Raw genomic sequence first — 25,804 nt, 5'->3', positions numbered from 1 at the left:
AGACTGTATCCAGAGATGTCTAAGGGACTGAACATAATGGGGAAGTTAGCTAAATAAAATAACATTTGATTTTTCCTTTGCATGCTTGACATGTCTGTAGCAAGCATGACGGACCCCACCACAAAGTTCGTACACTTCGGCAACTTTATTGTGTTGCTATTACTTTCAGCACTCGGCTGCAGCTGCACTTACACACACACAACAATGAACTCAGGACCCAGTTCATTCTTTTTATGTAGGTGAGCCATGGTTGCTGATGGAGTTCCACTCCCCTGCAGCTGCGCCACAAACCATGCCCACCAATGTCTTTTCTTAAATGTATTCTGATTGCAAAGTATTTGGTTTTCAGCTGCAGAGAGACTCCTTTGGCAGTCCATAAAGATTTAATTTAAGGCTGAAAATGTTAAAGAATTAGAAAAAATGTTTTCAGTACCATATATATAATATATATAAATGTATTTTTTTTCTTATCTCATTTGCAATGCATGAAGTACTACTAGCTCTGCTGTTACTCCCTGTCAGTCTTAGTCCTGACTCAGACATTCAGTGCAATGATTTACTCTTTCCTCTCTGTGTCAGGTTGTGGTTTTTGGGAGGATGTTAGTGTGTTAGTCTGACCAAAAATAGATGCTACCTGAGAGAAATAGCAGCAAAGTCAATTTCAATAGTGTTACCTGAATGGCACTGTCAATACCCTTTAGGTAACACAGACATATTACCTACAGTCCATTTCAAATAACAGTAATGGCAACAGACCTTCCGAAATAATAAGAACACAAAACACATGCTACCTTTTAACATAAAGACCTACCATGTTACATTTGCTTTTATTCTCACTTCTACGATGAAAGTGAGTTGAAATCTGTTTGCAGTTTTCACAACATCAAAAAAGTGTATACAGACCTCGTTACAGTCTGCCTCCTCTGGACAGCATGAGAAGTGTGTCAGTCATACTGTCACAAAGAGATCGATATCATGCGAACATCTAGCAAGTGCCGGGTGCCTTACTGAGTCTCTACTGAGTCTGTAAATAATGAACAGGAATAAGTTCCACTGTATGTTGTCAGTTGTGTTTACACTCTATGTAATGATCAGTTTTAGACTAAAAATATATTTTTAAAAAAACAAAAAAACCATGACACAACCATTATGGACCTGTCGCTATATCATTCTATCAAAGGCAACAAATGTCTGTGTTAAATGCACAGAAGACAAATTTCATCCTGGGGGCAGATCACATGACTTTGCAATGGCCAATCAAAAGCTGTCTTGTTTCTAAAGAGTGGAAAAAAGTCAAGGTTCATTTCATTTAACACAGAGGTTTGCACACGATGACACCTCCCAACTTTGTTTTCTATGTGACATGTCTGATCTTTGGAAATTTAGGTGAGTTATGATTTTTTTTAATCTATCAGTGGCTATGATTGCTCCTCTATACACATGTGTTCATGAAATGTTTCCTGTAAAATTAATGCTGTGTCTGCGTTGTCTCATTCTCTATCAGTTCAGTTGACTCACCAGAATTTCTCCGTAACTCATAAGCAAGAGAGACGGTTTGTATCAGCTATTGTTGGTGAACACTTGATTTTACAATGTTTCTATGAAGCCAACGATGCAACGAGGTTCTACTGGTACAAGCAGAGTCTTGGACAGAAACCAAAGCCCATCTCTACTCAGTATGTTTTTAAAGCAAATGGGACTTTTCATGATGATTTCAAGAACAATCCACGCTTCACCCTGGATACAGAAATAGGGAAAAACCATTTGTATATAACAAACTTGCAGAAGTCAGACTCAGGTTCTTACTACTGTGCAAGGCGGGTTTCTTTAGTCCTAGAATTTGCAGAAGGCACTACTGTCAGTGTAAAAGGTTCAGGTTTAAACATCAAAGCTTTAGTGCAGCAGTCAGCATCTGAGACCATCCAGCCAGGAGGCTCTGTGACTCTGAACTGTACAGTACACACTGGGACCTGTGATGAAGATCATAGTGTTTACTGGTTCAAAGACTCTGGAGATTTTTACCCAGGACTCCTTTACACCCATGGAGGCAGGAACGATCAGTGTGAGAAGAACGAACAAACATACAACTGCACTTACAACCTGCCTATGGAGAGCATAAATGTGTCTCATGCTGGAACCTACTACTGTGCTGTTGCCTCATGTGGACACATACTGTTCGGAGAAGGAACTACTCTGAAATATAAGGGTAAGGAACATTGTCACAACAAATACAATATTGTGCTAATAAAACTCTAAAAAGTGCAAAAACATTCTGAAATCCTTTATCTGGAATTCTGGGTCTTTACAGACAAGAATAAATCTCACTTCTTGGTGTATTTCTTGAGTGGAGCATTGGCTTTCACCTTCACCGTGGTGGTTTCTCTGGCTTTCGTACTCTACAAGATGAATAAAAGAAAAAACTTCCAATCAGGTATGGACCATTGGTGCTACTTACATCTAACAGCTTTTATTCACTGATTTGGCTTTTCAATCAGATTTCAATTGTATGTATTTCACATTTAGAGGCTCAAGCAAGATTTTCAGCTCCCTCTGTAGAGGTATGTTTCATCTGTTTAAATGATTTTACAATTTAAATAACATAAAACACATTTTTCACAGCACTTTTTATTAGAAGGCATTTTTTGATATACATTTCCTTTTTTTGACAGAATGCTCATGCAGACAACCTCCACTATGCTTCTATAAATGTTAACATTTCCAGAAAATCAAAGAAAGAGAGGAACAGCAAGACCGAATGTGTTTACTCCAGTGTGAAGCAGTAGGACTTGTCCGAAATCTTCATGGTCCATAAGATGTAAAGTACAAAGACTCTCAAGTGTAGTGTCAGGTGGACATTATGTTATCCTTGTGATAACACTGTTTTCTATCCACAACAGTGCACAATTTCTCTGTCAGAAGATAGATCGATAGATAGATAGATAGATAGATAGATAGATAGATAGATAGATAGATAGATAGTGACAGAAAGTGCAGAAAGTGGCATTACAAGACTAGTTTCAACATTGCTGTGTATATAATGAATTTTCATGTCTATATTTTGTCAGAAAATAAAAATTGAAACCCCTGTTGCTTGATTTGCACACCCCTTCTGCAGCTTTGAAAATGTAGGCTTCTTTTTTGTTTTTCAGAGTGTGTCCACTGTTCACTGGAGAATATATATATATATATATATATATTAGTTAACAATATTTGTTTTGTATTATGACTTTAGATGAAGATGAACACGGGATAAGAGTTATTCAATCTTACAACTAAAAACCATTAATTTTAAGATAATAGAGTCAACAAAAGAAAGTTGTGATGTAGAGTGGCTCGTGTGCTTTAGTACAGAGCACAGTCACCATCAAAGTTCATTTTTGTGGTGCAAGTTTGTCTGACTCTCCCTTTGTTCTTTGTTGCAACGTCCTAAAACTTAGAGTGTGAAATGCTGTGTTTGGTTAGCACTGCTCATTATGGCATTACTTTGCTCTTGTCTGTTCAAAATACATTGGGCCTTACTTGCTGGTATTTGTATGAAATCGATACAAATATCGCTTGCAAATTAACCTGCAAAAAGTGAGCTTGCATGTAAAATTATAGTTGGATTTCTGAAATATGTGCACCATCCTATTCTGTACTAGAGCACATCTTGCTATAGTACAGGTAAAGTAATTCATAAAATATTTTTCCTTTATTATTTTTCAATGAAAACTGACACGGTAACATTTATATATATGTTTACTGTAAAATTCTGATCTGATATTTGAGTGGGACGAGCCAGCCGGGTCATGTTAGACTGACCTGTAACATCATCAAGTACACTCGTGTTCAAATTGTACAAAAATCGTGCTACGTTCTCAGGAAGTCCGGACTCCTGTGTGAACTTATGAAGTCTGCGAGAACATGAGTACAGAGTTGCGTACGTGAGTATTGAGAAATGGCCCTTAATAGAGTGGGGTTACATGAGGTGATGCTAGCATTAGCCATGTTAGCACGTTAGCTTCAACAGGTGGTCAGGCTGAGTCCACAGGCGCGCACTCGGAGGTTTAGCTCTCTGTTTCACTGCAGGGTCCCTTTCCTTCTTCACCTACCTCAATCACATATCTCTATTAAATCTTTGTCAGGCAGAGTGTAAAGTGGCATTTCAAGGCTGAATGGCCTTTGTACAAGCACACGCACTTCTTAGCAGAGCAAAGCTATGAGCACAAACAGCAGTGTAGAAAAATCCAGGCAACAAGTCTATGTCTGTCCAACCAATCTCAGAGCTCCTTACATTGCGCTGTGTGGCTAATTTGCATTGCTTTAGGATCTCATAAATGAGATAAAAAAAATCTAAAATCTAATCTGAAAGCTAATCCAGAAGGTAATCCAATAGTTAATCCCAAAGCTAGTCTATTTGCTAAAATAATAGCTAAGATGTGAGCTAACAGGAAAGGAACATGGATTTTGAAATGAGGAGTGGAATCGCCATTGGCCATTGGAATCGTTAGAAATAATCCTTAGATTTTTTAATCTGTTTACTTATTTCTCTTATATAAATTGTGTTTTTAAAAAGATTTTGAAAATCAGTTTTTTAATTTGGAAATTGAAAATGATTTTTGAAATGAGATTTTTCTTGCGAGCTGGATTTGAAGTATTTATTAATGGATTGAAAAGTCATTTTAAAATATTGACTTAAAATAGTGTTTTTAAATTACATTATTAACTAAGAAATTACTTTAGTAAGGTTTACAATTGCATAATTTATTGTACAATTCATTATTTAAGCAGATAATTCTTTCTTTCTATGCATGTGTCAGGGTTTCTGGGTCGTTGACCCAGTATTTTCAGTTCACGTTCACTGTTTATCTACTGCCTGTTCCACTTCCTGTTTTATTGTGTTAGCCTTGGTCTGTGTGCATTATGTTCAGTCCTCTTCCCATTTATCATTAGTTCATTATGTTCAGCTGTTCACTCACCTGTCTCCAATCGTTGTCATTGTTAGTCATGTATTTAAGCCCTCTCTTCCCTTCAGCCCTTGTGGTGTCATTGATGTTATGTTGTCGTTTCCGCCTGCGTTCAGTCAGCTAGCCATTCAGTCCTTTCTTCATTCAGTCAGCCGTCCAGCCAGCCATTTCCTACCTCTGTTCTGTTTGTTCACTCCATCGGCAATAAACACCCACCTTCACCTACCTACCTGTGAGTCCAGCGTTTGGGTCCTCCTCCTCTCATCCACGACACAAATCCTGACAGCATGCGGCTCTTGTGGTCCTCCATACCACAGTGGTTTATTGCTGTAAGGTTTTGAGGTCAAATTTAAAAGGTCTAATTGACTTATAATCAAATCCACGTCTTTAAGGATCACATTGTCATCACATTGTCTGGAAATCAATAATAGTTATGATGTCTAACGTGTGTCAACTATAACGTGAGGTATTATTTCCTGTCCTAAAGCAGTGTTTCTGAGGTGTCACAGATCAATTATGGTTCCTTTTGTGCCACAACTAGAACTATGGAGATACCAAAAGCCCATGTTTGTATATGTAATGAGCTTTGTGAGTTGCAAATTCACCGTTAGTTATTATGTTACAGATGTAGAATTGGCGTGACATTGTACTGATGTATTCTTTACACTCTTTATTGTCCATGATTGGGCTTCTGTGAGTAGGATTTTCTTCTAGTGAATAGAGTTCTTTGTACATTTTCCTATTTGTTAGTATCCATCACACCAACCCTCTGCATCCCTTCTTCACCATATTGATTAATTATCTTCCAGGTCTTCCTGACTTTGTCACGCCTGTCGGCTTGACAAAAGCCGACAGACAAAACTGAGACATAACCGTCTCAGTTTTGTCTAACTTATTTGAACTGTCCCTCCGATGTTTTCATTTCTAATCTTGTCCATCTTGGTCATTCCCAATGTAAAAATGTGAATCTTGAGTTTAGCCACCACAATCCCCCCGCCCAACTCAATTACTCAAACACCAAAAACATAGTAAACCCAAAGACTAACAAAACATTTACTTGCATATATTACATAGTGTGTTACCAGTGGTGGCCAACCACTTTCAGATAGCTTGCATCTGTTATTCTTATTTTCTGACCTAAACCATGCAGTGTCTTCCTCAGACATAAGTAACAGATAACTGTTGTTATATAAATATTGTTGTTCATATTCAGGTTATGTAAATATTGTCTACAGTTTGTGGTTGAGTGGTGTTGAATGACCTCATGATGTTATTATACTTAGAAGTTCTAAGTTCCAGAGTCATATGGAGAGAGAATGTAGCACTGTTCACAACATCACTGACCTCTGTGGGAGTAAAGTTTAGGTAGCTGCTCTCTATTGTGTTGGCACATGGCATTGAAGAAGTGGAAGAATTATATCCTTAAATCTACTTACAGCACTTTCAGAAATATATCTACTCTAATCAAAGTTATTCCCCACTGCTGTGTAGCCTATTTTTGTAAGTTTCAATGTTATTAAGCAATGGTCTGACTTTTCAGGGGATACTGTTAAGTGTTTGGTTTCTACACCATATAGCACAAGATGCAGAATATGATTAAAGCGGTGGGTGGGCTCATTTAGATTTTGAGTCTAGCTAATTAAATGCATTGTTTAGGCTGTTGTTTTCAGCATCTACGTGAATGGTAAAATCACTCACTATCATATTTTCGTATTAAGTCAGCAGTTCGGAAAGACTCAAACTGGTCAGTCAGGGCTCAACCACCGTGTCTGATATCTTCTTTGCTTTTTTCCTATGGACGGTTCATTTGTTCCTCCATGCCTGAAAATCAGTGGATTAGAGATGGGGGCAATCCCTGGTCCACATACTCAGATGAAAAACGGGCCTTTAGAATTTTTAAGAAAAGTGTGTACAAAGAGTTGATTGATCAGTGCTGTTTTCTTTATTTATGAACAGTTTTATTTTTTATTTTTGCCTCAATCATGAAGTCTAACACTATTGGCTGCTCTGAACATGTGATCATCTTTCCTTAAAAGACATACTGTGACACTTCTGCTTGGCCAATCACACACAGTCTTCTCTAACAAGAGTGGAGACAGGTTTGAGATTCTTTTCATTCAGCAGGATTATTTAAAGACAATGACACCTACGAAGTTTGTCTTTTGTCTAACATGTTTGTTCTTAGGGGAAATGGGTGAGTTTACGGTTTTGAAACTGCAGTCTGAATATATTTCCATGCTTTTAAGGGTCTATAAAATGTATTTGCTCTGTCTTTTATTTTACTTCAGCTCAGGTGAACAACCAGGAGTTCTTCTCATCTGGTCATCAAGAAAGACGTTTCATATCAGTTAGAACTGGGGACAGCGTGACTTTGCATTGTTACAGTAAAAATGGTGTAACTCCACGATTTTACTGGTATAAGCAAACATTGGCAGAGAAACCAAGACTCATTTCTACCTTCTATGTATATGAACAAAATGCCACATTTCACAGTGAATTCAAGAGTGATCCACGCTTCACCCTGGATACTCAAACAGGTCAAAACAACTTAATAATCTCAGATGTGCGCATTTCAGACTCAGCAACTTACTACTGTATATGTTCCTATTTACACACATCAACATTTTCAGAGAGCATTACTGTTGGTGTTAAAGATTCAGACTTTAACATCAAGGCTGTGGTCCAACAGTCAGCTTCTGAAACCATCCAGCCAGGAAGCTCTGTGACTCTGAACTGTACAGTACACACTGGGACTTGTGATGGAGAACACAGTATTTACTGGTTCAAAGACTCTGAAGAATCTCATCCAGGACTCATTTACACCCATGGCGGCAGGAATGATCAGTGTGAGAGGAAAGCCAACAAAAGAACACACACCTGTGTCTCTAACTTGACAATGGAAAGCCTGAATGTGTCTCATGCTGGGATCTACTACTGCGCTGTCGCCTCATGTGGACACATACTGTTCGGAGGAGGAACCATGCTGGTGTTTGGAGGTAAGTAGCAGTATAGAACCCATATCTGTGACTGTTATTTTATTATCTATCTGAAAAGAAAACCTAAAATATAGAGAAGTCTGTGCTCAGAATTCTTGGCTCTTTACAGATGAGGCAAAATCTCTTGTCTTGGTGTACGTCTTGAGTGGAGCATTGACTTTTACCTCCACCTTGGTTGTTTTACTGGCTTTTCTTCTCTACAAGATGAGCAAAAGAAACCACTTCAAATCAGGTACTGGAAAAAAGTGCTGCATTTGACAGTTTTTATTCACTGATTTGGACTTTTAAGTGAGACTGCTGTTTTTGTATTTTACATTCAGGCCATCAACAAACAAGACTTTCAACTACCTCTGCAGAGGTACGTTTCATCTGTTCAGATTAAAGTAATATTGAAAAATATTTTAGCACATATTACTTTGAAATATTTTTTTCCAGAAACTGTAATTTGATCTACCTCTCAAATTTGTTTTTACCAGGGTAGCCATGATGCAGACAACCTCCACTACGCTGCTTTAAGCATTAACCTGCCCAACAGATTGAAAAGACAGAGGAAAACTCAGAATGAATGTGTTTACTCTAGTGTCAAGCAGTAGGTTACATTTTTCCACTCTAGTGAGACAAAAAATCCACACTGTCACGGGGTTTGTGTTTTTGGTTTAAGTTATACTCTGTGGATTATGGTTTTCTGTTTGTAATATATTTATAGTTGCTGGTTTCTAGGTTTCTGTTCTGTTTCTGTGCCTCCTCTTTGTTCTTGGTAAAAGTTTAATTCTGTTCTCCGTGAGTTGTATTCTTAGTCTTAGTTTCTGTCTTTATGTCGTCTCTGTGTTCCACGTCTAGTTACTTTTGTCTCTGTGCTTAAGATTCCCTCTGTTCCAGAGTCTGTCAAGTCTGCATCTTTGCGGATCTTTCATGTGTTAGGCTATGTCCTCTCTATTTTTGGTAATTCCACTCCGGTGGAAACCCAAACAAAACAGGCATTAAGAGGCTCTAATGTGGCCCATGTCACCCCTACTTGCGGCCCGCATAATGACGTGACAAAATACTTTTAAAAAATATTGTTCAAAAATTTATTAATATGGAGGCAATATGCAGAGTGTTACAGGCATAGCCCTAAAGAATGCCCCTCATAGGCCCAGTTGTAAGTAAAAGCTATTAAGGCTCGACTGTACACTGTGTTCGTCTTTTCCTCCAAGCAATAAGTTCTGTTGAAGCAGCCTTTCAACTCCTCTCTCTGTCTCTCGCTAGCAAAGTTGACCGAGACAACAAAGTAAAGCTAGTTTTCAGCTACGAGCCCGACACGAACCCGACGTATTAACCAGAGGTCCCTTTACTACGGTTCGGAGCTGCGGACCTGTTTTATATACGCGTGAAACAGTTTTCTATACGAGATCGCTGCAAAAAGTGCAGCCTTACCTAATGCCCACCCTACTGTTACTCATTTTATATTAAGATTTAAAAATCCAGTTGTTATTGGTATGGCGAGTTATCTTCAGTAATAGTGATAAATTACACAGCAATAGTACATTCATGTAGTTGTAAAAAGCATGATAATATATTAAGTAATCAGAATACGTTACTCTCATTGAGTAACGTAACGGAATACGTTACAAAATACATTTTGGGGCATGTATTCTGTAATCTGTAGTGGAATACATTTTAAAAGTAACCTTCCCAACACTGTTCTTAATAAACATAGTACACATGTATGCCTGGATAAAGACAAACAAGTGAGATGTTAGGTTAGGATGCTTTTATTTTTATTTTAGTAAACATTCAAAACCTACAATACACAGCTGGTGTTTGGAAGAGAATAGAACAAATATTTCAAATATAATCGGATCATTTTTGGAGCAGCCTTCCAGATCTCCACGTAGTAACATGCTTTTTTTAGACTTGAGTGTTTTCCCACCTGTTCCCCATCCTCTTGTTTTCCTGCCCATGTATTTAAGCCCTGTGTAGTCCTCTGTTGATGGTTTGTCTGCTTGTCATCCTCTCTGTTCATTTGCGTTGTTCCCTCTGTGGGTTAGGTTTTTTCTAGTTCTTTGTCTCAGGTTACATGTTTCTTGTTAGCTTTCCCAGTTTAGGTCTTTCTTAGTTTAAGTCACTGCCATTCTCTACTTTTCTTTGTACTTCATCCACACTGAAAATAAAGCTCACTCAGTGTATGCCAGTTATCAGTTCCTGCACTTGGGGCCTTCCCTCATCACTTCACATGTCTGCCACTGCAGCTGTGACACATTCATTCATTAGATGTTGACATCCAAATTGTGTGCAATGTAATATGATCTGGGGCTTTTGTGTTTCTTTTTTTAAATAAACCTGTAGTTATGTTGTATTATATATATATATAAAAAAAACACCCAGCACGCCCCTGCGGGCGGTTTATCCTTCAAGCTCGGGTCCTCTACCAGAGGCCTGGGAGCTTGAAGGTCCTGCGCAGTATCTTAGCTGTTCCCAGGACTGCGCTCTTCTGGACAGAGATCTCCGATGTTATTCCCGGGATCTGCTGGAGCCACTCGCCTAGCTTGGGAGTCACTGCACCTAGTGCTCCGATTACTACTGGGACCACCGTTACCTTCACCCTCCACATCCTCTCGAGCTCTTCTCTGAGCCCTTGGTATTTCTCCAGCTTCTCGTGTTCCTTCTTCCTGATATTGCTGTCATTCGGAACCGCTACATCGATCACTACGGCCGTCTTCTTCTGTTTGTCTACCACCACTATGTCCGGTTGGTTAGCCACCACCATTTTGTCCGTCTGTATCTGGAAGTCCCACAGGATCTTAGCTCGGTCATTCTCCACCACCCTTGGGGGCATCTCCCATTTTGACCTCGGGACTTCCAGGTTATACTTGGCACAGATGTTCCTGTACACTATGTCAGCCACTTGGTTATGGCGTTCCATGTATGCCTTGCCTGCTAGCATCTTGCACCCTGCTGTTATGTGCTGGATTGTCTCTGGGGCATCTTTACACAGCCTGCACCTGGGGTCTTGCCTGGTGTGATAGACCCCAGCCTCTATGGATCTTGTACTCAGAGCTTGTTCTTGTGCTGCCATGATTAGTGCCTCTGTGCTGTCTTTCAGTCCAGCTTTGTCCAGCCACTGGTAGGATTTCTGGATATCAGCCACCCCCTCTATCTGCCGGTGGTACATACCGTGCAGGGGCCTGTCCTTCCATGATGGTTCCTCGTCTCCCTCCTCTTTCTTGGGTTTCTGCTGCCTGAGGTATTCACTGAGCACTCGGTCAGTTGGGGCCATCTTCCCAATGTATTCTTGGATGTTCGTTGTCTCATCCTGGACTGTGGTGCTGACACTCACCAGTCCCCGGCCCCCTTCCTTCCGCTTAGCGTACGGCCTCATTGTGCTGGACTTGGGGTGAAACCCTCCATGCATGGTAAGGAGCTTTCTTGTCTTTATGTCAGTGGCTTCTATCTCCTCCTTTGGCCAGGCTATTACCCCAGCAGGGTACCTGATCACGGGCAGGGCGTACGTGTTGATGGCCCGGATCTTGTTCTTACCATTCAGCTGACTCCTCAGGACTTGCCTGACCCTCTGCAGGTACTTGGTGGTTGCAGCTTTTCTAGCGGCCTCTTCATGGTTCCCATTCGCCTGCGGGATCCCCAGGTACTTGTAACTGTCCTCTATGTCTGCAATGTTGCCTGCCATATATATATATATATATATATATATATATATATATATATATATATATATATATATATATATATATCGGAGCACTAGGTGCGGTGACTCCCAAGCTAGGCGAGTGGCTCCAGCAGATCCCGGGAATAACATCGGAGATCTCTGTCCAGAAGAGCGCAGTCCTGGGAACAGCTAAGATACTGCGCAGGACCCTCAAACTCCCAGGCCTCTGGTAGAGAACCCGAGCTTGAAGGATAAACCGCTCGCAGGGGCGTGCTGGGTGTTTTATATATTATAGTCACCTCTTTCTATTTTGTAATCAATATTGTTGAACTCATTTAAAGAAAATGATGTGTGGTTGTAGTCTTCTAAGCAAGTTTTGGATGTGAATAAAGAAAACCAGATCTTCAACCAGGCCTGATTCTTCAAGTATTCAGTATTAAAATTGCCTTTTTGAGTTCACTTACAGGGAGTGCAGAATTATTAGGCAAATGAGTATTTTGTCCACATCATCCTCTTCATGCATGTTGTCTTACTCCAAGCTGTGTAGGCTCGAAAGCCTACTACCAATTAAGCATATTAGGTGATGTGCATCTCTGTAATGAGAAGGGGTGTGGTCTAATGACATCAACACCCTATATCAGGTGTGTATAATTATTAGGCAATGTCCTTTCCTTTGGCAAAATGGGTCAAAAGAAGGACTTGACAGGCTCAGAAAAGTCAAAAATAGTGAGATATCTTGCAGAGGGATGCAGCAGTCTCAAAATTGCAAAGCTTCTGAAGCGTGATCATCGACCAATCAAGCGTTTCATTCAAAATAGTCAACAGGGTCGCAAGAAGCGTGTGGAAAAACCAAGGCGCAAAATAACTGCCCATGAACTGAGAAAAGTCAAGCGTGCAGCTGCTAAGATGCCACTTGCCACCAGTTTGGCCATATTTCAGAGCTGCAAACATCGCTGGAGTGCCCAAAAGCACAAGGTGTGCAATACTCAGAGACATGGCCAAGGTAAGAAAGGCTGAAAGACGACCACCACTGAACAAGACACACAAGCTGAAACGTCAAGACTGGGCCAAGAAATATCTCAAGACTGATTTTTCTAAGGTTTTATGGACTGATGAAATGAGAGTGAGTCTTGATGGGCCAGATGGATGGGCCCGTGGCTGGATTGGTAAAGGGCAGAGAGCTCCAGTCCGACTCAGACGCCAGCAAGGTGGAGGTGGAGTACTGGTTTGGGCTGGTATCATCAAAGATGAGCTTGTGGGGCCTTTTCGGGTTGAGGATGGAGTCAAGCTCAACTCCCAGTCCTACTGCCAGTTTCTGGAAGACACCTTCTTCAAGCAGTGGTACAGGAAGAAGTCTGCATCCTTCAAGAAAAACATGATTTTCATGCAGGACAATGCTCCATCACACGCGTCCAAGTACTCCACAGCGTGGCTGGCAAGAAAGGGTATAAAAGAAGAAAAACTAATGACATGGCCACCTTGTTCACCTGATCTGGACCCCATTGAGAACCTGTGGTCCATCATCAAATGTGAGATTTACAAGGAGGGAAAACAGTACACCTCTCTGAACAGTGTCTGGGAGGCTGTGGTTGCTGCTGCACGCAATGTTGATGGTGAACAGATCAAAACACTGACAGAATCCATGGATGGCAGGCTTTTGAGTGTCCTTGCAAAGAAAGGTGGCTATATTGGTCGCTGATTTGTTTTTGTTCTGTTTTTGAATGTCAGAAATGTATATTTGTGAATGTGGAGATGTTATATTGGTTTCACTGGTAAAAATAAATAATTGAAATGGGTATATATTTGTTTTTTGTTAAGTTGCCTAATAATTATGCACAGTAATAGTCACCTGCACACACAGATATCCCCCTAAAATAGCTCAAACTAAAAACAAACTAAAAACTACTTCCAAAAACATTCAGCTTTGATATTAATGAGTTTTTTGGGTTCATTGAGAACATGGTTGTTGTTCAATAATAAAATTATTCCTCAAAAATACAACTTGCCTAATAATTCTGCACTCCCTGTAATGCTTAATGAGTCTGCATTTGTTTCCTACCACTCAGCTGTTTCTGGACAGTTAAAGTGTGAATGATGTCCTTTTGTCTGTGTTAACCTGGCGGCAAAATGGCAACCTGTTCAGGGTGTACCCCTAATTTCACCCTATGGCAGTCGGGATATGCTCTGCAACCATGAAATGGACAAGCATTAGAAAATAAAGAACAAACGAAGGGAAAGAAAGAAAGGTAGAAAGTGTGTCTTGTGATTGTCTCATTATTGTATGCTTTCTTCTTCTATTTATTGCCTGTATGTTTAGGATTGACATGCCGTTTTCTTTCTTTCTCTCCTCCAAGTTTTCCCTCTCTAAAATATCACAGAAGTGCCTCTGGAGACAGCTCTTCTAATTCCTCAATATATATATATATATATATATATATATAATTTATATTATCTATATTTATATATATATATATATATATATATATATATATATATATATATATAATTTATATTATCTATATTATATATATATATATATATATATATATATATATATATATATATATATATATATATATATATATAATATAGGATATTTAATGAGTTAACATCTAATATATCTCACCACTGATCTGTGATCTAAACCATGTTGTCCTTCTATTTTCTTTTCTCAGCTACTACGTTTAACACTACAGACGTCAATGATCATGTGATCTAGTTTTCCATATACTGGGTAACTTCTGATTGGCCAGTAAAATCTAATCATCACTCTTAAAACTGAAGAGTCGCCATTCTTTTATTCAGTACGACTGTTGGAACAATGGCATCTGCACACATTGTCTTCTACCTGATAAGTTTGTTCTTGGGTGTAATTGGTAAGTTTGTGTTTAACCACAGTCTAATTCTTTTAAGGTCTTTTTTCTCAGCTGCCATGTTCCACAATGTGTATTTGCTTTGTCTTTCATTTCACCACAGCTCAGAAGAACAACATGCATTTATCCTCCTCTGTTCATGAAGAAGCACGTTTTATATCAGCTAAATCTGGAGACAGAGTGACTTTACATTGTTACTATGAACACAGTGTTTCTGCACGTTTTTACTGGTACAAACAAACTTTAGGAGAGAAACCAAAACGTATTTCTAACTTCTATATATCAGAACACTATTTAGTAAAATTTCATGGTCCATTCAAGAATAATGCACGCTTCAGACTAGATAATGAAAAAGGAAAAAACCACTTGATTATCTCAGACTTAAGTGTTTCAGACTCAGCAACTTACTACTGTATATTTTCCTCTTTCTACACATTAATGTTCTTAGAGACCATTATTGTCAGTGTCAATGATTCAGATTTAAACATACGAGCTTTAGTTCATCAGTCAGCATCTGAGACCATCCAGCCAGGAGGCTCTGTAAGTCTGCACTGTATGCTGCACACTATGCTGAGCTGTGATGGAGAACACAGTGTTTACTGGTTCAAAGACTCTGAAGATTCTCAACCAGGACTCATTTACACCCATGGAGTCAGGAATGATCAGTGTGAGAGGAAAGCTAACAAAAGCACACACAGATGTGTCTATAACTTGAGAATGGAGAGTCTGAATGTGTCTCAGACTGGGATCTACTACTGTGCTGTTGTCTCATGTGGACACATACTGTTTGGAAACGGGACCAAGCTGGACTTTGGGGGTAAGTCACTTTTCCCGCAGAGGTGACTCACATGGTATTATAAATAGGAGCAGATCATATTCGATGAACTCAGGAAGAAAAGCTAAAAAGCTCTGTCATTTCTAGGATTTACAGTTCGTGGAGATTCTGCTGGCCTGATGTATTTCTTAAGCGCAGCTTTAACACTCACCACCATCATCAGTGTGTTATCAACTTTTTTAGTGTATAAGATGAAAAGAAGTAACAATTGCCAATTTAAAGGTTAGAATTTTCATTCATATTTTACTCTTGTGTTTAAAAATAGTGGCATTTAAGTTTAAATCATTTGCTTTTTTTTCTCAGCAGACTCAAACACAAATGATTCTGTAAATTTAGAGGTGAGTTTTAAAGTGTGGAAGTTCATGTGTTTTTAGGAAATGACATTTCTTGTTGAATTGTTATCTTGATTCTTTTGGTATCCAGAGCACCCAAGAGGACAACCTTCATTATGCTGCTTTGAGAAAAATTAGGACGAAAGGAGCAAGGAGACAGACGAGCAACACCCAGGAGGAATGTGTGTACTCCGGTATAAAGTAAACATAGTAGAAATGATCATTCTTAGTATTACCTTTCTAACTGATTTAACTGCTAACAGAATTTGATCACTTGCATATGTTTGAAATTCCTGTAAATGTAATTCCAGTAGAAAATTTGTTTTAGATTTTGGGTTTGATGTATTTTTGAGGTTCTGTAATTTTTAGTTGTCTCTTTGAAGTTGTTGTTGTGTTGACTGTTTTTTATCATTTGAAGTTTGATTCTTAATTTTGGTGAGTTTAATATTGGATACTTCCATATTTTATTGTTGTATGCTTGTGATATGATTAGGTTTTTGTGGTGGTATTTACTGTATTCAAATGATGAGGCTTAGTTTTTGTGTAAAAATGTAAAATATTATTGTGAGTAGTAGTATCCCAAGTGTTCCCGTTTATAATGACTTTCTCCTGTGTGTTATTTCTGACCAGTTTAACATTCCCAGTTAGTATTTATAGTCCTGTCTTCCCTTTCTTCTTTGTCTCTGTGGTTGTATATCTCCAACCTCTGCTCCCTCTGGTTTCTGAGGATCTCTAAAATGATTTTTTTCTATTTTGTAATTCTGTTTGCAACCTAATAAAAGATTAGCTTTCTGTCTGCCTTCAGTCCTACACTTTCATCATTAATTCTTCAAACTGTGGCAGGCTTGGCATCAAACACATGAAGGATAAACACACTGTATTTGTAAAGTACTTGAAACATGGAAATATAAAACTGTACTCAAATGGCCTCCACAGTCATCAGATTCCAATCCCAAAGAGCATATTTAGGATGTGGTGGAATGGGAGATTCACATTGGGGATGTGCAGATTCCAAATATACAGCAGATGCTATCATATCAGTATGGACCAATATGTCTGAGCAAGGTTTTCAGCACCTTGTTGAATCGATGTTTTGAACAGTTAAAGCAGTTCAAATCAGTGTTGGATACTGATACACAGAATTAAATTCAATGTCAATTCAGTTTTATGTAAATATTGCCAATTCAATCCAACAATCAACTCAAGGTGCTTTAAAATGTAAAGATCCTGCTTTAATAGAGAGTATACCAACAATAATCCCCAATGAGCAGCAATACTCACTTTTAAAAGGAAGAAATCTCCAGCAGAACCAACCTGGGGAAGGCTTTGGAAAAATGGAGCTATAGAGGAGAAAATGGAAGAGCACAGAAAGACTAAGTTGGCCGGGACAGGTCCTTCCCTCTCTCTTACCTCTTCTATTTAAGTAGTATTGTGACAGCTCTTGGGTGTCAGATTATTGTCTCAGTCTCAGGTGGTAACACATCAACCATCTTTTTTGTGCTACTTTGATTAGCAGGACATTCACGGATCGCCTTCTCTTCTGCTTCCTGCCAGTTCTTGACGCTCACTGTCCAACCATTCCCAGCCTGAAGTTTTCTGTGCATCAATCTGCCTAACTTTCTATTTTACCTCAGTTCATTTTTCTGGGCAGCACGGTGGCACGGTGGTGTTGCCGCACAGCAAGAAGGTCCTGAGTTCAATTCCACCATCAGGCCGGGGTCTTTCTGTGTGGAGTTTGCATGTTCTCCCCGTGTTTGCGTGGGTTCTCTCCGGGTACTCCAGCTTCCTCCCACCGTCCAAAGACATGCACTTAGTGGGGATAGGTTAATTGGTTAATCCAAATTGCCCATAGGTGTGAGTGTGAGTGCGAATGGTTGTCTGTCCCTGTGTGTTGGCCCTGTGACAGACTGGCGACCTGTCCAGGGTGTACCCCGCCTCTCGCCCTATGACAGCTGGGATAGGCTCCAGCGCCCCCCGCGACCCTGAAAAGGATAAGCGGACGCGAATGGATGGATGGATGGATGGATGGATTTTTCTGGGCCTCAGCCTCCCCGCTCACCTGCACTACCACCAGTCCACGTAGTCCCCACTTCAGTCTCCAGCCTTATGTATCCCACCTCGTTCCTATATTGTGAATATGTGACTCCCTCCTGGTTTATCTGAGTTTTGTATTTTTCTGTTTTTTGGAAAGTGTTCAGTATTAAAGCTGCCTTTTTGAGTTCACTTAATGCTTGATGGTAAATGGCCTGCATTTGTATAGCGCTTTACTCAGTCCCTAAGGACCCCAAAGCGCTTTACACTACATTCAGTCATTCACACACACATTCACACACTGGCAATGGCAAGCTACATTGTAGCCACAGCTGCCCTGGGGCACACTGACAGAGGCGAGGCGAGGCTGCCGGACACTTGATGAGTCCTTCATTTACGTCCTACGTTGCCTGCCACTCAGAGATGGACATCATTGTCTAGGTCTGTTGACCCAGAGTTTTATGTTTTACTTTATTTGGATGTTGATGTTTGTTTATTAGATTCCCTTTATGTTTTCAACCCCAGTGTTACATCTCCATTGTCCTTTATGTGTTTCATGTCTGTATGTCTTTTGTTATCAAGTTCATGTTGTCATGTCTGCTTTTCATTATGTTTCCTGTTTTATTTTGAAGAGTTCCTGTGTTCATTGTGTTTAGTTTTACACTTCCCCTGTGACATCGTTATGGTCATTTGTTTATGCTGTTTCCCCACTGTGTTCCCACTTCCCTCATTAGTCTGCTAGGCAAGGCAAGGCAAATTTATTTGTATAGCACAATTCAACAACAAGGTGATTCAAAGTGCTTTACAGAGACATTAGAAACAAAAACAGATAAAAGGCATGATTTAAAATTGATTAAAACAAGCAAGCAAACAAACCAACTAATTAACAAACAAACTGCCACCAGAAGTTCTTAGGTGGCTGCCTCAAAACTGTTTTGCATGCTCCTGTGTCGCATACTGTTGTTGGAGCGACAGTTGAGGCTCATCAGCGTCGTGTTTCTGGCACAGGTTGTGTTATTCACACCTGTTTGCACGATCCGAACCCTTATCGTAAGGGGAGCTACCAGTCCCTCTGCGGATGAGCTACTTTCTATTTTAAATTCCCTGAATTTAAAATACTCTCTAGACCCAGTCTAGGTTGTGTTATTCACACCTGTTTGCACGATCCGAACCCTTATCGTAAGGGGAGCTACCAGTCCCTCTGCGGATGAGCTATTTTCTATTTTAAATTCCCTGAATTTAAAATACTCTCTAGACCCAGTCTAGACCCAGCTGGGGAGCTACCCAGAGCTCTAAACCCACAAGAGGGGAGCTACCAGTCCTTCTGCGGACGAGCTACTTTCTATTTTAAATTCCCTGGATTTAAAATACTCTCTAGACCCAGTCTAGACCCAGCTGGAGAGCTACCCAGAGCTCTACAAACAAACAAACAAAACTAAAAGCTGTGTGTATTTAGTCTGTGTTTTCTCATTCAGTCTTTGTCAGGTTGTCTGTTGTTTTCTATGCCATGCTTCAAGGTTTCCATGTTCCACGGCTCAGGTATTCATGTCCAAGATTATCTGTGTTCATGTCAGGATCTTTTATGTTGTGCTTTAGGTCACCCAGTTTAGGTTTCAGTTTTTCCCTTGCCCTCTTTGTTTGTAGTTTTTTTGCCAGCCCTCAATAAATAGCTCACTTTTTGTTTATATCAAGTTTTGTTTCATGTTCATTTGTGTCTGCATTTTAGGTCCACTCCTCACTCTATACAGTCAGTGAGACTGTGACAATTATTATTATAAAAATGGCTCTGTGTTAACCTGGCGGAAAAATGGCAACCTGTTCAGGGTGTAACCCTCCTTTCAGCCAACGGCAGTTGGGATATTCTCTGCAACTATGAATTGGAAAGTGAAGGAAAAGAAAGAAATGTAGAAACCAGAGACCAAGAGCCAACCCTCAGTTACACTCCTATAGGTTCAAGCTGCTGGGAGATTTCCCATAGTGAACTTAACATGTCTTCTCCACTACACTCTTTCCACTTCTGTATTTTTCTACTCTTTCCCATAGTTTGTGTCTTGTGGTTGTCTTATTATGGTATGCTTTTTTTTTTCCTCTAAAATTATATTCTTGTATATCTAGGATTGACATGCCATTTTCTTTCTCTCTCCTCCACGTTTTCCCTCTCTCATATATCAGTGTGAGTGTGTAAAAACCACTGTGTGTTTCCTCACACAGTGCTCACTAGTATTTAGACACATTTGTCTCACTTACTCAGCAGATGAATCAAAGAGTTCTTACCTTGTTCACCTCCTCAGAGGAAGGACTCTCAGATGGGCTTAGGCCATTCTCAACTACAGCAAGGATTTGTGTTGTGCTGAGTTTAGCAGTGAGTTCAGAAGTGTCTTTGATGAGGAAATGAGCCCAGTGCTGCAGACTATGCCTGCGACAACAGCTTGTTTGTTCCGTTTGCAACAAGAGCAGAAGAGTGTGGCCGATTACGTTGTGTAATTTTGGGGGATTTTGGCAGAGTACGCTGGTTGGGAACCAAGGCGCTCTGTGGTGTATACATGGCATAAATTATTATGAGAGATAAATTAACCACTAAAACGTGTACAGATCCCATGAGGCAAAAAAATCTCATATCTGTACTGTGATTAATGGTCACCATCCTAAACTGTTCCCACAAAGGTGGAAGCATGAAATTGTCCAACATGTCTTGGTGTGCTGAAGCATTAACAGTTCTATCACTGAGGCTGTGTTGAGATCCTGAAAAACAACCCCACATCATAACTCCCCCCCACTAAACTTTACACTTGGTAGAGGGCAGTCAGGCAAGTACTGCTCTCCTCACACCTGGGAAGTCCAGACTTTACCATCAGATTGTCCGACGGACAAGTGTGATCTGTCCCTGCAGAGAAGACGTCTCCACTCCTCTGGCATCCAGTGGTGGCATGCCTTACATGAATCTGATGCGGTGCATTTAGATGTATCATGTAAGGCTTTGATGCAGCTGGTTTCCATGAATAAAAAAACCACTCCATTAAAATTATGTCGTTCAATACTTCAATTTCTTGGAATTGTTAGTCTGTCTGGAAAATTGTGGTGCAGTGTGCAGCATGGATATGAACTTTACTTTTATTTGTGTTGCACTAAAGGACGAGATCGTGATGGTAAAGTGCAAGCTGCCCAAACACAAGATAACAAAAAAAAATAGGCCTCATTGCTAGAAAACAGTAAATATAGGAAAAGGAAAGACCTATTAATATTGTAGTTATAATTACGGTCAAGAGAGGTGCTGAGCTGTCAACTGATCACCAACTGGTGGTGAGTTGGATCAGGTGGCGGGGAAGGATGTTGGACAGACCTGGTGCACCGAAACGTATAATGCCTGGCAGAAGCCTCTGCACAAGAGATCATCCAACAGAGCTTTGACAGCATTCTGGGAGAAGGGAGCAGGAGATTGACAGATGGTTTGGTATGGTGGCTCAGTTTACTGGTCGTTCTATGTCCCTACCCTCACTTATGGTTGGTTTATGAGTGAGGTGTTCCCAGCACCTCCCACTGGGAGGAGACCAGGACATGCTTGAGATATTATGTCTCTTGGCTAGGCTAAGAATGCCTTGGTATTTCCCGGGACAGGCTGGAGGAGGTGGCCGGGGAGAGTGAGGTCTGGGTTTCTCTTCTTAGGCTTCTGCCCCCACGACCCAGTCAAAGATAAACGGATGAAAATGAATGGATGGATGGAAAGTTACAATTAAATAACAAAGGAATAAAAATGGATATCCAAAACTCAACCTGACACAAACAAAAGTCAAAACTTCAAATGACAGAAAATCCTAAACACAAATTCAAAAAGATAACAAAAAAATCCTACAATGTTTTTAACATGAAAACTATTAAAAAAGATAGTGGCGTATTTTGTGTGGTTGTGTAGTTAATTCACCATTTTTATATACATGAAACATTTCAAAATTAATAACTATGGGTCTCACACTGCCCCACACAAACACATTGTCTACAGGATATTTAGTGAGTTGACATCTAATATATCTCACCTCTGATCTAAACTGTGATGTTCTTCTGTTTTTTTTCTCAGCTACTAAGTTTAACACTACACATGTCAATGATCATGTGATCTAGTTTTCCATGTACTGTCTAGCTTCTGATTGGTCAGTAAAATCTAATCATCACTCTTAAAACTGAAGAGTCGCCATTCTTTTATTCAGTACGACTGTTGGAACAATGGCATCTGCACACATTGTCTTCTACCTGATAAGTTTGTTCTTGGGTGTAATTGGTAAGTTTGTGTTTAACCACAGTCTAATTCTTTTAAGGTCTTTTTTCTCAGCTGCCATGTTCCACAATGTGTATTTGCTTTGTCTTTCATTTCACCACAGCTCAGAAGAACAACATGCATGTATCCTCCTCTGTTCATGAAGAAGCACGTTTTATATCAGCTAAATCTGGAGACAGCGTGACTTTACATTGTTACTATGAACAGAATGTTGCTGCACGTTTTTACTGGTATAAACAAACTTTAGGAGAGAAACCAAAACTCATTTCTACTTTATATAAGTCAGAACACTATTTAGTAAAATTTCATGGTCCATTCAAGAATAGTGCACGCTTCAGACTAGATAATGGAAAAGGAAAAAACCACTTGATTATCTCAGACTTAAGTGTTTCAGACTCAGCAACTTACTACTGTATATTTTCCTCTTTCTACACATTAATGTTCTTAGAGACCATTATTGTCAGTGTCAATGATTCAGATTTAAACATACGAGCTTTAGTTCATCAGTCAGCATCTGAGACCATCCAGCCAGGAGGCTCTGTAAGTCTGCACTTTATGGTGCACACTATGCTGAGCTGTGATGGAGAACACAGTGTTTACTGGTTCAAAGACTCTGAAGATTCTCAACCAGGACTCATTTACACCCATGGAGTCAGGAATGATCAGTGTGAGAGGAAAGCTAACAAAAGCACACACACCTGTGTCTATAACTTGAGAATGGAGAGCCTGAATGTGTCTCACACTGGGATCTACTACTGTGCTGTTGTCTCATGTGGACACATACTGTTTGGAAACGGGACCAAGCTGGACTTTGGGGGTAAGTCACTTTTCCAGCAGAGGTGACTCACATGGTATTATAAATAGGAGCAGATCATATTTGATGAACTCAGGAAGAAAAGCTAAAAAGCTCTGTCATTTCTAGGATTTACAGTTCGTGGAGATTCTGCTGGCCTGATGTATTTCTTAAGCGCAGCTTTAACGCTCACCACCATCATCAGTGTGTTATCAACTTTTTTAGTGTATAAGATGAAAAAGACAAACAACTGCCAATCCAGAGGTTAGAATCTGTTTTCATATTTTACTCTTGTGGTTTAAAAATAGTGGCATTTAAGTTTAAATCATTTCCTTGTTTCTCAGCAGACTCAAACACAAATGATTCTGTAAATTTAGAGGTGAGTTTTAAAGTGTGGAAGTTCTTGTGTTTTTAGGAAATGACATTTGTTGTTGAACTGTTATTTTGATTCTTTTGGTATCCAGAGCACCCAAGAGGACAACCTTCATTATGCTGCTTTGAGAAAAATTAGGACGAAAGGAGCAAGGAGACAGACGAGCAACACCCAGTAGTAGAAATTATGATTTTTAGTATGACTTTTCTGCTGTAGTGATGATTTTGTTTTTTCTTGATTTGATTATCTTTTCGTTTTTTGGTCTGGAAGAAAAGATATTTAAAAAATAATTTAACTGCTAACAGCATTTGATCACTTGTATAATTTAGAAATTCCTGTAAATGTAATTCCAGTAGAAAATTTGTTTTAGATTTTGGGTTCGATGTATTTTTGAAGTTCTGTAATTTTTAGTTGTCTCTTTGAAGTTGTTGTTGTGTTGACTGTTTTTTATCATTTGAAGTTTTGATTCTTAATTTTGGTGAGTTTAATATTGGATTCTTCCATATTTTATTGTTGTATGCTTGTGATATGATTAGGTTTTTGTGGCGGTATTCACTGTATTCAAATGATGAGGCTTAGTTTTTGTGTAAAAATGTAAAATATTATTGTGAGTATTAGTCTCCCAAGTGTTCCCGTTTATAATGACTTTCACCTGCATGTTATTTCTGACCAGTTTAACATTCCCAGTTAGTATTTATAATCCTGTCTTCCTTTTATTCTTTGTCTCTGTGGCTGTATATCTCCACCCTCTTTTTCCTCTGGTTTCTGAGGATCTCTAAAATGATTTCTGGATTCCTGCTTTTTTCTATTTTGTAATTCTGTTTGCAACCTAATAAAAGATTAGCTTTCTGTCTGCCTTCAGTCCTACACTTGCGTCATTAATTCTTCAAACTGTGACAGGTTTGGCATCAATCATGTGAAGGAAGAATACATTGTACTTGTGAAGTACTTGAAACATGGAAACATCACACTGTACTCACATGGCCTCCACAGTCACCAGATTCCAGTTGCACAGAGCATCTTTGAGATGCGAGTTTCATATTGGGGATGTGCAGATACCAAATCTGCAGCAGATGCTATCATAGCTGTATGGACCAATATGTCTGAGCAAAATTTTCAGCACCTTTTTGAATTGATGTTTTGAAGAAATAAAGCTGTAAAAATGAGTGTTGGATACTGGCTGGATATTGGATATTTAAAATGTAAAAATCCAGCTTTAATAGAGATTATCCCAACAATAAGATAATCCCCAGTGAGCAGCAATACTCACTTTTAAAATGAAGAAATCTCCAGCAGAACCAAGCTGAGGAAGGCTTTGGAAAAGAGGGGCTAGAGAAGAGAAAATGGAAGAGCACAGAGAGACGATGTCAACATACAAACTATGACATGCTGTAGTGGTGAATCACCACGTGGGAATGAAAATAGAAGCATGAGTAAGGGATGGTTTGGTGTCACCTGATCCATGTATAACTCTAAACTTGACCAAAAAGGAAAGTTTGTCACCTAATTTTAAAAGTAGAGGTCGCCCAAATCCAAACTAGGACATGTGTTAGGTATTAGTAATGCCATTTAGAGTTAGTACCTGGTTAGACAAAATATGTATGAGATTTTTATGATAACAATAACTTTGGTCTTTTCTGAATTTAAAGGTGGAAAAAAAATCGGTACCAATTGTCTATGTTAAGAACAGTGGGTCAAGTCCCGGTCAGTTACACCATGATGCAGACAACGTCCACTACACTGCTTTAAGTGTTAACCTACCCAACAGTTCAACGAGACAGAGGAACAACCAAGATGAATGTGTTTACTCCAGTGTCAAGCAGCAGGTTATATTTTTTCCAATCCAGCGGAAAAAAAAATTCACACATTCATTAGATGTTGACATCCAAATTGTGTACACAATAATGTTTACTGCATTTTTCATTGTATAACAGTGTGTAATATGATCTGGGGTTTTTGTTTCTTTATTAAATAAGCCTGTAGTTATCTTGTAGTATATAGTCACCTTCTGGACTCTTTAACCCTTGTGTGGTGTTCGTATTTTTGTTACTCAGCCAGTGTTCATGGGTCTGGTGGACCCGCTAGAGTTTTGGCTTTCCAATTAACACTATCAAACAATTTTATGTTAAATTACTCAACAGATGTTTACTTCATCCCAATTACGAGCCATGTGAACAGCAAACATGGTTAATTTTTTCCCTTTACCTTTGTTAGATGACATTTATGAATTAATGTGCTTCTCGTTTTTTTTAATAAAATGTTATAAAAAAAATAAAATCAGTTATAATCAAGTGCAAATATCTTTATACCATATTTTGCAGGTTTTGATGGTATATACTGCCTAAAGGGGCATTGGCCTCTAAATGGCATCAGCTGCTCATCAATGGTGACATTAGGCCCAGAGTTATAAAACGGGGGAGGCGGTGCACCCACTTATCCCACATTGTCCTGATGGCAGCTAGCTTGTCTCTCTGCCGTCGAGCTGGTCTGTTGTCTCGGTTATCAAAACGAATAATCCTGGAAATTTTGTGTAAGTTTTCCAGAGACATTGATGCATGGAAAAGTTCTCTGCCGGTTTCTGCATCCCACAGAGATTCTGTGGATTCCCCATTGGACCTGAAAACTCCAGCAAGGGTAAGAACCCCAAAGTAGGCCTGCAGATCAATTTGGTCCATCTTCTTCCACCTCTCTCCAAAAACACACCATCCT

At 39.5% G+C, this 25,804-nt stretch overlaps 2 protein-coding genes across 2 annotated transcripts; both read left to right on the top strand.

Moving 5' to 3' along the window:
* The first annotated feature begins 1,303 nt into the window (after window positions 1–1,303).
* On the top strand, window positions 1,304–3,009 carry LOC309703394 (uncharacterized protein). The gene is made up of 6 exons (XM_082528179.1): window positions 1,304–1,386; window positions 1,505–2,206; window positions 2,309–2,431; window positions 2,524–2,558; window positions 2,670–2,911; window positions 2,944–3,009. The coding sequence occupies exons 1-5, from the start codon at window positions 1,332–1,334 to the stop codon at window positions 2,781–2,783; spliced, it is 1,029 nt and encodes a 342-aa protein (XP_082384305.1). The 5' UTR covers window positions 1,304–1,331; the 3' UTR covers window positions 2,784–2,911; window positions 2,944–3,009.
* Window positions 3,010–7,842: 4,833 nt separating this feature from the next.
* LOC309703038 (uncharacterized protein) lies at window positions 7,843–23,273 on the top strand (the record flags this gene model as incomplete). The annotated part of the gene is made up of 6 exons (XM_082527744.1): window positions 7,843–7,942; window positions 14,910–15,278; window positions 22,033–22,746; window positions 22,861–22,986; window positions 23,070–23,101; window positions 23,187–23,273. The coding sequence occupies 6 exons, from the start codon at window positions 7,843–7,845 to the stop codon at window positions 23,271–23,273; spliced, it is 1,428 nt and encodes a 475-aa protein (XP_082383870.1).
* Window positions 23,274–25,804: the final 2,531 nt, after the last annotated feature.

Source organism: Aulonocara stuartgranti (assembly GCF_965226115.1).
Source record: "Aulonocara stuartgranti genome assembly, chromosome: 3".
Taxonomy (NCBI): Eukaryota; Metazoa; Chordata; class Actinopteri; order Cichliformes; family Cichlidae; genus Aulonocara; species Aulonocara stuartgranti.
The sequence above is the reverse complement of the archived record's forward strand: the minus strand, read 5'-3'. Positions and strand labels throughout refer to the sequence as shown.

Coding starts and splice junctions, on each gene's coding strand:
- LOC309703394 (XM_082528179.1), top strand. CDS start 1,332: ATGACACCTCCCAACTTTGTTTTCTATGTGACATGTCTGATCTTTGGA. Junction 1,387..1,504: donor TCTGATCTTTGGAAATTTAG/GTGAGTTATGAT, acceptor ATTCTCTATCAG/TTCAGTTGACTCACCAGAAT. Junction 2,207..2,308: donor AACTACTCTGAAATATAAGG/GTAAGGAACATT, acceptor GGGTCTTTACAG/ACAAGAATAAATCTCACTTC.